Source organism: Peromyscus leucopus, chromosome X, assembly GCF_004664715.2.
Source record: "Peromyscus leucopus breed LL Stock chromosome X, UCI_PerLeu_2.1, whole genome shotgun sequence".
NCBI lineage: Eukaryota > Metazoa > Chordata > Mammalia > Rodentia > Cricetidae > Peromyscus > Peromyscus leucopus.
This window is the reverse complement of record NC_051083.1, coordinates 66,628,386-66,644,449: the sequence shown is the minus strand read 5'-3', so window position 1 is coordinate 66,644,449 and position 16,064 is coordinate 66,628,386. Positions and strand designations below refer to the sequence as shown.

General features: G+C 38.5%; 1 protein-coding gene across 2 annotated transcripts; it reads left to right on the top strand.

Moving 5' to 3' along the window:
- Positions 1-1,572: 1,572 nt before the first annotated feature.
- Itm2a (integral membrane protein 2A) lies at positions 1,573-15,666 on the top strand. Of its 2 annotated transcripts, XM_037198942.1 has the most exons (7): positions 1,573-1,847; positions 5,022-5,153; positions 5,422-5,619; positions 5,843-5,953; positions 6,469-6,619; positions 6,750-6,865; positions 15,273-15,666. In XM_037198942.1, the coding sequence occupies exons 1-6, from the start codon at positions 1,737-1,739 to the stop codon at positions 6,836-6,838; spliced, it is 792 nt and encodes a 263-aa protein (XP_037054837.1). In that variant the 5' UTR covers positions 1,573-1,736; the 3' UTR covers positions 6,839-6,865; positions 15,273-15,666. The 2 variants fall into 2 exon arrangements, with proteins under 2 accessions (XP_037054837.1, XP_028742233.1); XM_028886400.2 differs by lacking the exon at positions 15,273-15,666 and having other exon boundaries at positions 1,574-1,847; positions 6,750-7,514.
- Positions 15,667-16,064: the final 398 nt, after the last annotated feature.

Genomic DNA, 16,064 nt, shown 5'->3' with positions numbered 1-16,064 from the left:
TCCTACCTAAGGGGTCATAAAGGTGATTCCCAACAGAGGGCAGCTGGAAAGAGAGACATTCTGGGAAAACTGAGATTTTTCTCTGCCTAAACTAAGGGTTGCCTGACAAATACTGAATTATAATAGTCAGACTTGAGTAAAAAGTGAAAGAACATAAGATGCCAGTGTTTCTAAGTAAACTCAAACATCCTGCTTGTAAGGTCCTGACCCTGTACAAGGCACAGGCTCCTCACTGTTCTCCTCCGTCCACCTTCCCATCTGTGCCCTATCAGAGAATATGAACTCTGTCTTTGCAAAGCCCCCACAATCGAGACAGGAGAGGGCTTTAGAGGCAGAACAATCTCCATGGGAAAAACTCCAAGTTAAAATTTCTTGGATAGAAGGGATGCAAATCAGCATATTCATGTCTGTTGGGTTAAGTTGATGAGTAGGTGGGGAATTCTCTAGTAAAACGGTGTTTTGTTTTGTTTTGTTGGAGCTTTGTTTTGTATTGCTCCCTTCATACAACAGACCTCTATTCTGTTTTATGTAGCAAGACTATTTATAAACTCTCTACCACCAACTCTAAATCACGAACCACCACAGCTTGAATTTCACTAGTTAGATTCTCTCTGTCACTGGTCTAGCAGAACGGACTGAAGAAACAGTTTAACTATACTAGCTGAATATCGATGTAAATGTTCCATAATGCTTTGTAACCTAGTCCCTCTGAGGTTATTTATTATTTTTTTCTGCAAGAGCTGCATCAGCATCTGGTTATACTGTGTACGCTCTACCTCCTTAAACACATAGGTGCACACACCCCTGCTTTCCCCTGCTTTCCCCTGCTTTTCCCCTGCTGCTTACACAGCTGGTGGCTGAAGAGAAACAGGCTGTGGACTGAGACCTTACTCTGGCTATCCCGCCAGGGAGAATGAAAAGATCTGGGTTATTTCACTGATTCATTAGGAATGAGCTTCCCACCCTCCCTTCTCTGTATCTCATCATGTCCTGTCTGCAAAATGAGGAGTTCAGGAGACAAAAGCCCAGTCTTTCTCATCGAACATTACTTAAAGTTGGAAAGTTAAAGTTATAAAAGAAAACAAAAATCATGGAAGAAAAACCATGTTGGGCGAATGAAGCAAGCAACTACAGACGAACTTCTAGGTGTTCTTTAAACGGAAGATATAAAGGTGTAGAACAGTCGGGGATCTGTGCTTTCTGGCTTGGGTGGGTTGTGGAACTGAGAAACCTTGGGTTGGCGCCAAGTTACAGTCCTGGGCCCCGCAGGGGGCCAGGCCCAAGTTTGGGAAAACAGAGTCAAAGTCAGGGGCTATTGTGGTCCAGGCAGAAGCAGAAAGACACGACAGGCAGGTTTCCTTCCTGCCTTGCTCTTATCTGAGGGTGCAGAAGGCAGTAGGAGCATGCCTGGGGTGCAGGTGAGGCTTGTCTACCCTGAGCCGGCCATCAGCTCCAGTTCCCCTCTTTCCAACTAGCAGCTTCCCACCCCCACTCGCTTCCACTCCAGCGCTTGGGCCCCCTCCCGCTCCTCCCACAGCACCTCCCTGGCCCCGCCTACGCTCTCCCACTCAGCCTGGGACTGCGTCATAAGTATCCCCAGACCTGAGCTGCTGCAGCCTGTGGAAGACAGGGAGAAAGTAAGTGCTGCTTGAGCAAGCGCGTTCCCCTCCTCTTTCAACCTGCAGCCCAGGATACTGATTCGAGCCGCGCCTTACCGCGCAGCCCGAAGATTCACCATGGTGAAGATCGCCTTCAACACCCCCACGGCGGTGCAAAAGGAGGAGGCGCGGCAAGATGTGGAGGCACTCGTGAGCCGCACCGTCCGAGCTCAGATCCTGACTGGCAAGGTAGTTCCCACTCGGCCTATGTGGGCCTTCTGGGGTTGGGGAGTGGAAAGAGAAAGAGGGGGGTTGCAATGCAGGTGCAGAGAACAAATTATTGGCTGCCCCCGCAGTCCTGAGTTCCAGGCAGGCCAATCTGCACTGTAAGTTGCGTGGGCCACCTTATACTCTGCTTCGACTCATGCCCTTCTGCATCCATGCGATTCCATCCCTTAACACTACCAATCCCAGGAAGTTGTTGGAAGGAGTTTGAAGAAATTCCTTCGTGTCATTTTGTTCTGGGAAATGGGCTATGGATTTAGCCAGAGACACAATTATAGCTACAGAGACAGTGCAGCCACATGGGGTGAGCAAGGGCAAAAGACTTAACTGTTCTTTCCTATTGACTTCAGTAAAATTATATGAATCTGTGTCTTTGTAGGATTGCTGATTGTGGAGGTTGAATGGAGGCAAGGGGCAGCTTTAACTCCAAACTGTATGCGTTGGGGCAAGTGTGTGTCTGCACAACACACACACACACACACACACACACACACACACACACATTTGTGTGTATTTTTAGGTAGACAGTGTTAATGGTTAGGTAATGGAGCTGTCAAAAATATATATTGGTTTTAATTCTTGGCCAAACCCTTGTAAAGATACATTTTGAGGGCTCTTCTTTTGTTTGTTATTTCTTGTTGCACAATATCGCGCTCCCTTCATATAGATATCTGAAACACAGCAAATGTTGCAATTTAAACAACTCATTTTCCAGGCACTGGAGAAGTTCTCTCCTCCCAAGTTATTTATCTCGTCCAATTTATATTTCTTTTAAAAACCAACCACGTTTGAAGCATTGATAAACTATCGTTTTTCCTCAGTAAAATCTCAATTTTAAAAGGCAATCATATTTCTTCTGCATCTGTGGAATCTGCAGTAATGGGGCTTGATCTGTCCTAACTTGTCCTGTTGTCTTTAAAAAGTTTTCCCTTTTAGGTTTAGAGTGGATATTTGAAAAGTGTTTTGAGTGAGATCTGAATTCATGTAGTAAAACTTAATTATGCATACAATTTGAAATGTTAATGTGGTGCTGCAGAACTTTCATCATGGAAACTTTCAATATTTAACTCTGCAATCAAACTAGCTTTTGTGTATCACACATTCTGGAACTCAAAAGCAACACCCCCTTGCATTGTTGAGGTTTAAATTAAATGACAGAAGGTCAAATATGTAGTCGTCGTCGTCCCACTAACTCTGTAAATGAAACATGGCCAGATTTGAGGGTAGGTCTAACTAGATGCCAGTATTAAAAATAGCCACACAGTAATCCTTTTTCCCCCTCACCACCAAAATCTTCATGAGTTGTAGAAAGATTCAATTACTATGTAATACTTTTGCCAGTCCTGTGGCTCGAGGAATAAATAAAAACAAACACCTCCACTTTGATTATCTTTCTTTGTTAGGTTTTAGAGAACCAACCCTAACATGGCCACTTTGACAGTACTACTTGACACATTACATTGCGGTTTATGGATTAGGCCTGATCAACAGAGACTGAACACACTGGACTCACATTAGCAAATGATATACAGTAACTTTTAAAATACACTTCGAAAAGAAATTAGCTATGATAATTCCTTCATTCAACTGCATTCAACTCCTTCAATGTTAAATGAAAACAAAAGAAATCCTTATTCCTACTGAATAGTCATGTCTAGTTAAACCAAGACCCTCATACTTTAGCCATGCTTAATGATAAACTTCCTGAATTATTGGAAAAGAGAAATGAAATTACAGTACAAATTGTTCTTCTGTCTCAGTAATAAGAAAAAAGAAATTCATTCTTCAGAGAATTTCAAGTTAAGCTATTATGTGCCTTTTAGAAAGTCATTTCATCTTTCTGCACCCAAATTTAAGATCCCACAGCTATATTACAGTAATTCCCAGGCAAAATACAAAATTCAGCTTTTGTAATGCTAAATATTAGTTTATATTTTTAATGAAAACAATTAAGGCATTTCAGTATGTGTTGAATATAATTGATGAAATAAGCTTAAATAAATTAAAATATGATTCTCAAATTTTGACCTTTAAAAAATATCTTTATTTTGCAAACAAAAATTATCAAACGATTTTCTACCTTTCCTCTTTTGCACATTAACGTGCATTTTTCACCAAATTGATGGAACGTCGGTTAAATGTCCCAAACATAACAATTTCGTGAAACATTCTGATGCTAGACAAACGAAAATAATTTTTAAGAGCAACTTGTATTACGAGGGCTGAGATTTGCCGCCTTCACTTATGCTCTTGCGTAATAGTGTGACTGAGGGGCGTATTGTGAGATGCAAACTGCAAACAGGCCTTTCCGTTCTGGGCCCCATGGACGGCGCAGTTAATCAGTAACTTTTTTTTGGATTTTTTTTTTTTTAGAATCCTTCAGCAAATTATTGATCTCATAGAATGTTTAAATCACTGCTTCACAAACAGCTTCTTTGTGTAGAAAATTCTCTACTTTCAAATCTAATCCTTGCTCTAGGACTTGGAAAATAGCATTATTGCAATGTATAGAATAATGGATAATACCCGGAAGCTTTATACTTACTAATAAAATTAGGAATATCAGAAAATATATCATTGACTTCAATTAATTTCTAAAATGAAAGGTAATAACTCCTTTCCAATTTGACAAAGCTTTTTGAAAACTAGCCAATGAACTGAAGGTTACTAACACTCCTTTAAGTTGATAAATTGATTTCTAAGCAAGTAGCAAAGTGTCTATTTATAAAACTATGACTAGTTCCAATTAAAGAACATAATTTTTAGAGACAACCCGAACTATATCATATCGATAGTTAAAAAATACTGTTCTATCTATTAAACATCTCTTAAAACAGTAGATCCACAATAAGTATTTTTTAATAAAAATATGTCATTCTATAAATTAATGATAAGTATATATTTTAAAATAACATTATATCTATATTTAAGTTTGAAAATGCTATAAGGAAGGCTAGTGTTGATGGAGATATTCTATATATATTAGCATCAGAAATTGTCTTGAAATGATTGTAGTTTAGAACAGCTTAGTTTATTTTTTAAATATGTTGTTTTTTTAGGAGTGATAAATTGCTCACAAAAGCAACTGTCTAAAAGTATAACCTGTTTTTTTTTTTAATTTTGCTTTTTAATCAATAGGAGCTCAGAGTTGCCACGCAGGAGAAAGATGGCTCTTCTGGGAGATGCATGCTTACTCTCCTAGGCCTCTCATTCATCTTGGCAGGACTGATTGTTGGTGGAGCCTGCATTTACAAGTACTTCATGCCCAAGGTAATAGTTACACTTCTTAATACTTGGAATTATTAATTGCCATGTATTTCATTAGCAACCTAAATAATTATGTGGTGGTATCCAGAGAAATAAAGACTTGAGGAATGTTTTCAAATTACTTTTCGGTCTCTGACATTGCCTAGGCTTCATGATGCTCTAACAAGGCTCAGATTAACACAGTATGATGAATTGACAGGAGTGTAAGAAACAATTCAAGTGTCGTGACTGTGAGTATTAGAAAGGTTCAAGTCCACCTTCTGTCTCTTAGAGCACCATTTATCACGGTGAGATGTGCTTCTTTGATTCTGAAGATCCCGTCAATTCCCTTCATGGAGGAGAGCCATACTTCCTGCCTGTGACTGAGGAGGCTGATATTCGTGAGGATGACAACATCGCGATCATCGACGTGCCCGTTCCCAGTTTCTCGGATAGTGACCCTGCAGCCATTATCCATGACTTTGAGAAGGTGGATTTCTCTTTCTTTCAGCTATTCCAAGTTTTCTCTATTCCTTCTGCATTGAAAGGCAAACAATCTACTCATAAATAAACAGCTTTCAAAGCCAAGCTCCTTCTTGGTGGTGTTGTCGGGTAGACAGTAGTGAATTTTCGAAGAATATCTGGCTGTCTGTTCTAATGGTACTTAGTAAATCTGAAGTATTAATATCCATCTTTTTTCACCTTCCCAATAGGGAATGACTGCTTACCTGGACCTGCTTTTGGGAAACTGTTACCTGATGCCCCTCAATACTTCCATTGTTATGACTCCAAAGAATCTGGTGGAGCTTTTTGGCAAACTGGCAGTACGTATTTTAGAGATCAATTTTTTCTATAAGCATTTCCAAATAATTTTGCTTCATTATTCAAAGAAGTTAATGAGTTGGGCCAGACATTCCGTTTCATTGAAATATTTTTGAATGAAAAGTGTATGCTGTGCCAAGATAGATGGAACTGAATTATTTTATGTTAAGCAATGTAGGCCAGTCAGACACAAATACTTTATGTTCTCCTTCATACATAGAAGCTAAAAATGCTCACCTGAACACAGAACACTGGCTAATAGAAGTTGAAAAGGGAGTGTGTGTAGGGGGAGGTGGATAAAGGGAGGTTGGATTTGATCAATGCATGCTGTGTGTATGTGCAAATAGCACACTGAACTTAAAACCCATAAATGTGTATGTGTATAATAAAAATAATATATAAAACTTTCTAAAATGAATTCTTCTTAATAATGTCTATTTTTAAAAGTATATAAGTGGGAATTTTAATACCATCTTTAAGAATTTATCGTGTTAATCTTTTTTCTTTTCACTTTTAGAGTGGCAAATATTTGCCTCACACTTATGTGGTTCGTGAAGACCTGGTTGCTGTGGAAGAAATTCGTGATGTTAGCAATCTTGGCATTTTTATTTACCAACTTTGCAACAACCGAAAATCCTTCCGCCTTAGACGCAGAGACCTCTTGCTGGGTAGGCAATTTATTATTAGTGGGTGAATGGAAAAGACTGAGGGTAGACTGCATGGAAATGAGTGTGTTGAAATACCTTTCTTTCTATGAGCACAGAAAACTCAAAAGCCATCTTTTTTATGCCTTCACAGGTTTCAACAAGCGCGCCATTGACAAATGCTGGAAGATTAGACACTTCCCCAATGAATTCATTGTTGAGACCAAGATCTGCCAAGAGTGAAGAATGGCAGATTAAAGAGTATCCTTGGTAATACGTCAGCAACTTACAGTCTGACTTTGATAACGGGATACTCACGATATTTACTCATACATTTACTCTATTGCTTATACTGGAAAAGGAAAGGGGGGAGAAAACTACTAACCACTGCAAGCTATTGTCCAATTCTAGTTTAATTGACATTGCTTGCTGTTTGCAAAAAAAAAAATGAAATGATCATCTTTTCTTTTGAATTTATAGGGTTTAGACTTCCGAAAGCAGCATGAATATATCATCTAACACCCTGACAATAAAATCCACCCTCTGTTTTCATTTAAAGCAAGTTCTTGACAGAGTCATCTGGCTGGAGCGTGCTTTAAATTTAAAATATTTCAAATCATTTGTGACATTTTTGTGTGCAGCATGTCAAATCTCTTCACATTCTTTTGTTTTATTCTTCATTTTGTTCAACTCTCCTGATTTTAGAAATTACATTTTTGCATTTCTATCAGGTGCTCTTCAATGAATCTGACTTATATGTGAACAATGTTCATGAGGAAGCAATTTTTTACACATGTAATGATTCTTTCTCATTGACATCTGTATTGTGAAATCCAGAGAACTGTACAGGTGCTGAATGCTGTAAGGAGTTCCGGTTGTATGAATTCTACAACCCTATAATAAAGTTTACCATATTCAATCATGTTTTATTTTTGTCACTTGACAGATACTTAATGTGGAAATCATTGTTTATTTGGCTTTTATTTACATGAATCAGATATAAAATTATGAACATAACTGTATCCATTACCACATCTCCATATTTATGTTTCACAATCTTACATTTCCCCATTTTCATTTTGTATTAATTGCTGTTTAAAATATCTTATAATTTCCTTGTCATATAACTTCAACTACTTACAGAGTCTCCAGCTCAGAACAATTTAAAACATTTTAATGGTTTTTCTTTTTCATAAAAACATAACTATATGCAGCTATAGTAGATCACCAAAGACTAACATTGAATGAGGCATTAAGACTTTTTAAAGTTAAAGTAATTTATTTAGTGTGTGGATGTGTGCCAAAATGAGTATGTGGAGGTCAGAGGACACCATCGTTGAGTAGATTCTCCCGTCCTCCTTGACATATGTGCTGGGGATGGAACTCAGGTCCTCCGGTTGTCAGGCTTGTTGAAGCTTGTTGAGGCGCTTTAACCTCTGGAACACTGGTTCAACACCGATGATTTTTAACAGCTTCACAAGCCTGACATCTTTACACATTTGTCTACAAGTATAAACACCACACCAAGTAGGCCAGTACTGCAATAATTCTGTCAACTACTTTCACAAAAATTAGAAAAAAATAATGCTCCTCAAATAAATACAACCATGTAAAACAGCATGTTTTAATATAAGCATCTGTAGAAAGAGGCCTTCCTTGTACATCAAATTTTGTTGACAAGGGGTTGAATGAAAAAGCAAAAGTTTTTAATTGACATATTATGAAATAGCTTACCATTCATAGTCATCCACCTACAGTGTTTCCTAAATATTCATAACTAATGAATAATTTTAAAAGAAAAATATTTAGAAATTCTAAAAAATATAAATGAATGTTAATTTGGAGCTGGAATCACAAACTCAATATACAACAGACATTGGTTCTCTGAGAACCTGAAAGTAATTACAGAAATGGGGAATCATCTATCTCAGCGCTTTTCAACCTATAGGTCATGATCCCTTTGTGAGCGGGGAGGGGGGATCAAATGACCCTTTCGCAGGGGTCATCTAAGACATTGGAAAATATAGATAGATACATTATGATTTATAACAGTAGCAAAATTACAGTTATGAAATAGCCACAAAAATAATCTTACGGTTGTTGGGGGGTTCACCACAACATGAAGGTCTAATAGGTATTTTGTGAAGCAGTTTTAGGTTCCATAACCTAATACCATTTTTCCTTTTCTACTTATTGCCTCTACACACTAATCATTGGCTGGGTATTGTGTTATATTTTGGGATGCATACAATTGTGAGAAAAACAACATGGACACTCACTATTTTATATATACATAGTCTTTTTTTAAAAAAGTTCTTTTTAATTGCAAAATTTTGTTATAAAGAAAAAATAAGTTTTGTGGCTGGGTTGGTGTCCCAGTCCCTCCACTTGAGGCCTTGCCTGGTTACAGAAGATGGCCGGTTCAGGTTCTGTGACCCCATCACTAGGTCCTATTGTAGCATAGTATGCCTTGTTTGGTTAAAGTCCCTGAAAGGCTTGTTTTTTTCTGAGGGAGATAGAGTATGAATCTTGGGGGGGAGAGGGGAGGAGAGAGATACTGAGGGAAGAGGAGAGAGGGTAAACTGTGACTGGGATGTAATATATGAGAGAAGAATTTAAAAAAAAGAGAGAAAAGAAAAATAAGATGTTTATGAGACTTTGTAAGTTGGGACAATTCTGGCCCATTAGTGAGCTCTTGATAAGAATGTGAAATTTGACCTGAAAGATGAGGAACATTAATAAAATAATTGAGAAGAGCATTTATGCTGCAAGACATGGGAGCTGAGTAGCTCGGGAAGGAATAAGTATGATTGTTGTAGAACGTGAACTAGAGAATGCGAAGAGCACATTGAGTAAAGAGAACACTATCAAAGATCGTGTTGGGAAAATAGGCCGAATCTGCATCGCATAGCATCTTGTAGACTATCAAAGCCTTTTGTCTTTATACTTAAAGTATAAAGAAAACATTTGAGAATTTTAAGCAAGATCATACCTAGAAGCAGCTTCCTATTTTTAAAACACTATAGAAAGATCTGTTAGGAGTGCATTCCAGTACTCTTAAGCAAAAGACAATAGAAAATTAAACTGGGAAAGTGGCAACTATGTACGAAAGGTAGGGAAGCTAATACATGTTGTGGGTATAAAAATGGCAGAAAATAATTTGGGATTGTATATGCAGGGTGAGAGGATGTCAGGAGGTCTTGTTATTGCTTACTGTTTCTCAGATTTCTGGGCTTGAATGCTTGGGGGAAAATGTAAGATGATTTATCCTTCTACAACCTGAATTTTAAAAAAGTAAATAAGGAGAAACTGATATTCAATATATCACTCAGGGTCTTGACAGCAAACACATGGCACCTTTAAATTAGATGATGGGGGATTGATAAACATGTAAGGTCTATGAATTGTGGATTATGGGGCAAAATAATGTAAGAGCTAGAGTATGGAGAGGATTGCTGTTAAGTGCCACTTTTTGGATATGACTTAGGTGTGGAACTCCTGAACTCACCACACCTATAGTTACCTGCAGAAGTCCGACACAATATCAGGCCAGTTAACACTTTCAACACGGAGAAGGAGGAGCTCCCGAGGCCCCATTCTTTGCTATGCAACTATTGGCAGCTGATAGGTAGATGCTAGGGGAGGGAGTGTCACTTCTTTTCATTGGAAGTTGGTAAGGTCACTGGCGTATTCTCCATGCCTCAGGAGATGACCCCATACATATACACATATGATTAGCACTAACTTGACTCATGGGGTTCGATAAAGAAGAGGGCATGAAGTTTCACACCTCCCATGACTGCAGTGGAAGGCTGACTATCCAGGGTAAGGACTGGATTTCACTCCAGGTTAGGACCATAAGCATGTAGAAAGTTACATATCTCTCTGCAGCTCCAGCAGAAGCTGCAGACCTAGGGTATGGACATGTCCTGAGTTAGGGTAAGCTCTACTGGTGGCTGGGAAGTTCCACATTTTTAGCAGATTAAGAGGAAACTGTGGGGCCAGGATGGGAACAAGATTTGACTCTGGATTAGGATTACAGTCACAATGGACATTGTACAACTCTAGAAGTTACAGACTAAGGCTGGGAACCATATCTGACTTGAGGTAAGGCCTACAAGTATATGGAGAGATCTACAACTCATAGTACAAGTTGAAGGCCCATCCAAGAGGCCCCAGTCAACACACGACAATACCTGGCCTTCAGAAGAAGACTCAGGATAGAGCCTCTGGCCCTAAATGGCAGTACCATAGAAAGAAACTATATCCTAATTCTTCTAGGATTACTTATCCACTAAACACTGCAAATATCTTCACTGACAGAAAAATGGGACTTACATTGGAAAAAATAAAAAAATTCAAATGAAAGAAAGAAAAACTCAACTAACGAACTAAGCCCAGATGTGGAAGTACCAATTCAGAATCAAGAACAACATGTTTCCTCTATAATTCACTAATAGTATAATAATGATGCCTCATAAAATGACTTTGAAGAACTATCAGACAAATAATTTGAAAGAATATTTATAAATATTTTCAAATAATTCAAAGAAGATATGAGTAGACTCCAGGAGAATTAAAGCAAGGAGATCAATGGAATACGGAAGTTAATCCAAGATATGAAAATAGAATTATTGGAGAAAATCCAAATGGAAATGATGGTAGAAATGAAAGAGTCAATAAGCTAAAAAAAATCTTGTTGGACTGTCTCAACAATAGAATGGATCATGTAGAGAACAGAATTGGGGGTGGGAAACAAAGTAGGGGAATTGGATCACTCAGTAAAGTTCAATGAGAAATTACTATATGAACAAAATTTGAGAGAGCTTTGGGATGCCATGAAATGACCTAACCTTGGCCTAGGGGCATAGAATGAGAAGAATAACATAGTGAAGGCATAAAGCATAATTTCAGTGAAAACATAGAAGAAAATTCTCCAAACATAAACAAAAAGAAGTCTATCCAGGCACAAAAAAAAAAAACTACAAAAATATATATAGAAAGGGCCAGAAAAGAAACTCCCCCATGACATATTCTAGTTAAAACACAGGGGAAAGGGTTATTAAAGTCTGTAAGAGCAAAAATATCAAATCACTAACAAAGGCAGCCCCATCAGAATAATGCTTGATTATTCAACACAAACATTAAATCAGAAGGACCTTGGAAGGTGTATGCCAAGTTCATAAAGACCACATTGTTAACATGGACTATTACCCAGAAAAACTAATCAAGCAAAAAATAAAAATTTTTATGTTAAAAATAGATTACAGGAATTTATGACCACTATGTCAGATCTGCAGAGGCTACTGTAAAGGAGTACTTTGGTCTGAAGACAAGGATAAATATATCCAAGAGGTCACAGGGAATAAAAAGAAATTCCAGAATCATTAATCAAAAGAGATCTAAGAAAACATCAAAAAAATTAGTAATTAATACCCATCATCCAAAACAAATTCAGTACTAATAATGGTACTAAAATTCTCCAATGAAGAAACATAGACTAGCAGATTGGATCTAGGTTTTTGTTGCCTCCAAGAAATAGAGCTCAGGGCTGGAGAGAGAGCTTGGTGGTTAGGAGCACTTCTTCAGAGGAGCTATGTTTGGCTCCCAGCACACACATAGCAGTTTACAACTGGTTGTAACGCCAGTTCCAGGAGATTCAGTACTCTTTACTGCCCCCTGAGGGAGGGCTCCTATATGCATGTGGTGCATATAAGCAAGCACACATAAATAAATAAGTCTTTTTTTTTTTAGAAAACAGACTTCACCATCAAACATAGGCACCACCGTATGGCACAAGCATGGAAAAAGTTATTCCAAGTAAATGGAACCAAGAAACCAGGAGTCATATACACAGTTATTTTAATATTTGACAAATAAACTTCAAAGGAAAACTAGTTATAATAAATAACAAGAATCACTTCATACTAATTAAAGGACTGATCTACCAAATGGATATTAAAATTCTAAATATACATGTACCAACATTACTCCTATTATATAGAAGCTATCTGTACAGTGGATGATATAGACCTTAGGGTTTTTGTCACTTATGGACTAACTAGCTTTAGCAACACATTGCTTCCACACAATAGTCTGTTTTTCTTATCCCTAGAGAAGACTTTCCATTGAAAGGTTTGTGTTGGTAGACCATGATTAGGTGAAAGAAGGGTAAAGGTAAATTATTCATAATTGCAGGGATACAGTGGAATTGTAGGCAAACAATTCAAGTCAACTCTAACCAAATAAAAATGTAGTAGTATAGCAATAGGCAATGGCAGTCCTGACTGTAGGGTCCCACTGTCTACATGACTTTATTTATAGCTCTTAAGTCTTGTAACAGCCTCCATTTATCTGATTCATTTCCTATAACAACAAAAAGAGATGTTCCAAGGACTATTGGACCAATCTATGTGTTCAGCCAGCAACTGTTTCTCCACCAAATTAGTGCCAGTAGTCCATATTTCTCCTGCAAGCAACCACTTATATATCTAGACAGTAATCTCTGATAGCCAAGTGATCCAGAAGGCAAATTTCCATGGGAGCATGCCTTGTGATGTTTACCAAGGCTGTTAGCAAAGATTTTGCCCTGGGATATCCTAATCCCAGCATTTTATAATTACCTCAAGTATTTATGGGAGTAGTTACACATTTTGAGTTTTACATAAACCCCATAAAGCATTAACTTCCTGGGGTAACATCTGATCAGAGAAAATATGGTTTATGCTATATAAAAGAATCCCCATTTGGCTCAAGATATCTCAGCCCCAGAAATTTACAGACATATTGGGCAGGACATATGGCCTAAAATATCTTGATGACCTTCAGCATTCCACCAGCTAATCATGGCAGAACTTTGTGATGCTGCCAGCATCTCACCAACTCCTTGTAAATAGGCAGCAACTGACTGAAGTGGTCATGCTGGGGCCAGTATCATCCTGAAATCACAGATATATCTGCCCTGGTGTCAAGAAGTCCAAGAAAAGCTTTACCATTTAAAATACAGCTTCATTTCTGGATGATTCTCCATTACTATCTGTACCCAATAAACATGCTTTGAGGATCAAAAATCTCTGTCTTTATGGAACTGAGCCATGAGCAACTTTCCTAATTTAACACTGGGGACTGTTATGAGTCTATCTATTTTTAATTCAGGTATAATATCAAAATAAATTTGGGTGGCTGAGCCAGGACTTTAACTTCCCCTGTATAACCTTCATCTATTACCTCCTGGTGACTCTGTAGTCCCCAAGTTAGGGTCTGGCTGCTTCCTAAAGTAAGTCCTACTGTGCCTGGCAGCAAAGGCCCATATACCCTGGTGAGAATGACTTGGGTCTTTATGTTAGAGGCTGGCATATTTCAGGTGGTAGAAGTGAGGTACAATCCCTTAATGCCTGAGGTTGCCCAATAGAGTTGATCAATGGTGCATTTTTTTTTTTTCGATGAGAATCACAGGTCTATCTTTTTTGGTTCATAGAGCTCTTCAGGGATAGATAGTCCCTATTATTTGGCGCAGCATGATGTGGCTTGGCTGTTTCCCGACTCTCAAAGAATTTGCCCATGAAAATCCTCTTGTGAACAGTATTCCTTAGCCCACTTGATTCCTCTATGAAGTCACAGGTATAACCCCAGGGCTGTTTATCATCTAGTGGCTATAAGGCCATGCTTATTTTTAATTTGAAATTCCTGTGTTGGCAATCAGTCTGCAAAATGTCCAGCTTTTTCCACATGCATAACAGGTACCACCTGTTCCCTCAGGGTGTACAACTTCCTTAAGGGCAGCTGAAAGAGCCACACCATGAAAGTGGTTGGGACCTATATTGACATACAATCTAATCACCTCTTGTAAATTTAAGCTCTTGCAGGAACTCCTTTAAAGACATGTTAGCATTTTCAAAAGTCAATTGTTTCATAAGTACTTTCCCTGACTCTGGGTCAGCTATTAGGCACCCTGTAACTTTTAAGAGCCAAGCCACAAAATCTGGGTACAACTCTTCTGAGCCCTGGTAAACCTCAAGTGGTGACAAGGTTTTGTCCCTTTAGTGGGCAACTGTCTCCATGCCTTTAAGGTGGCTATATTAATTCATTGATAGGCTTGCAAAGGATAGTGTAATTAGTTGCCTGCTCCTTCATAAATCCCTGTACCTAGGAGCAAGTCTTCAGTTATAGCAATTCCACGGGCTATATTATGTTGGACCTGGTGTTGATATACTTCTGTAAATCCAGTTTTGAATAACTGGCGATCTCCTGGGTTGAGGCAAGATTTTGCCATACAGAAGGAGGCCAGACAGTTACTAAGGACAAGTATAAGTCCTTGGGTCTTTGGAGCCATAGGCCCATTGGTCATTAAAGGTTTGTTTGATCTCCTTTAAGGATTTGGAAGCACTGTCTGCAGACAGCACAGCATTTACCCTGAGTTATTTGGGTCTGGTTGTTCAAATACAGGAAAGCAGTAAAAGTCATTACCATGTTTCCTAAAATTCCTCACATGAACCAAGGTCTGATGGAAAAGGAGTGCAACCACTCCCCCCCTTGAATCTTTTGGTGGCTCACAGTTTTGCCAAGGGTTGGGTGGCCTCATCTTTATAATCAGTCTCTTAAACATCAGCGTCAGAGGCACTAGACAAGTCAGGGCAAGCCTGACCCACAAATCCAACTTGTCTCTCTGTTTCTGCAGGTCCTGGGCATGCTGTTGAAGTTAAAGCTGTGGCTCCCCTGTCATCATCTGTGCCTGTTTTTGAGAGGAAAAGGGTTAGTACTTCCTAATCTGAAGAACAAAGCCTATGAAGCAGGATTCTTCCAGGCTGTGGATCTATGGAATCATGTTTTAAACTCCATAAACTAAAAGTGAAAATGGGAATATTCAGGTCCTTCATCCCTGTATCCATCCCTCCAACTCTTCACCTATTCTCTCCCAAGTGGCCAAATTTACTGTGCTGTCTTCAGAAAACCAAGAGTAAATCTCCTGAATGTAATCTAAGAATTGATGGAGCTGCAATATTTTTACCCTGCTTCCACAGTTTCTCAAAATTTCTCTCACAAGCACTGACATATAATTGTCTATCTCTAGAGTCTACTTGTTAATATCTTCTTTATACCAGATGAATCAAAATATGTTCTCTTTATCCCTTTGTTTATTCCTTTATCCTTTTTTTCTTTCTCTACTTTTGTTTCTTTGTCTTATTTCTTTCTTTCCTCTTCTCTAGGGAGGGCTCTCTTGTGTGACGTATGAGTGTATCCCATAGCCAGTATCTACATTATTGTCACTGTTCAGGAGTCACTTGCCACCTCTAGCATGACTCTAGGGATGGAGCTGACTAGGGCTAAAAGGAAATAACGAAAGCACACACATAAAAGCTGGGATTGGATGAAATGGGCTTTGTGATGGAAAAACCTCAGTGCCACGGAAAAACAGCATGTTTATTATATATAGTTGAACTGGGACCTAGGGTTATTGCATACAGCTGAA

Coding starts and splice junctions, on each gene's coding strand:
- Itm2a (XM_037198942.1), top strand. CDS start 1,737: ATGGTGAAGATCGCCTTCAACACCCCCACGGCGGTGCAAAAGGAGGAG. Junction 1,848..5,021: donor CTCAGATCCTGACTGGCAAG/GTAGTTCCCACT, acceptor TTTAATCAATAG/GAGCTCAGAGTTGCCACGCA. Junction 5,954..6,468: donor AGCTTTTTGGCAAACTGGCA/GTACGTATTTTA, acceptor TTTCACTTTTAG/AGTGGCAAATATTTGCCTCA.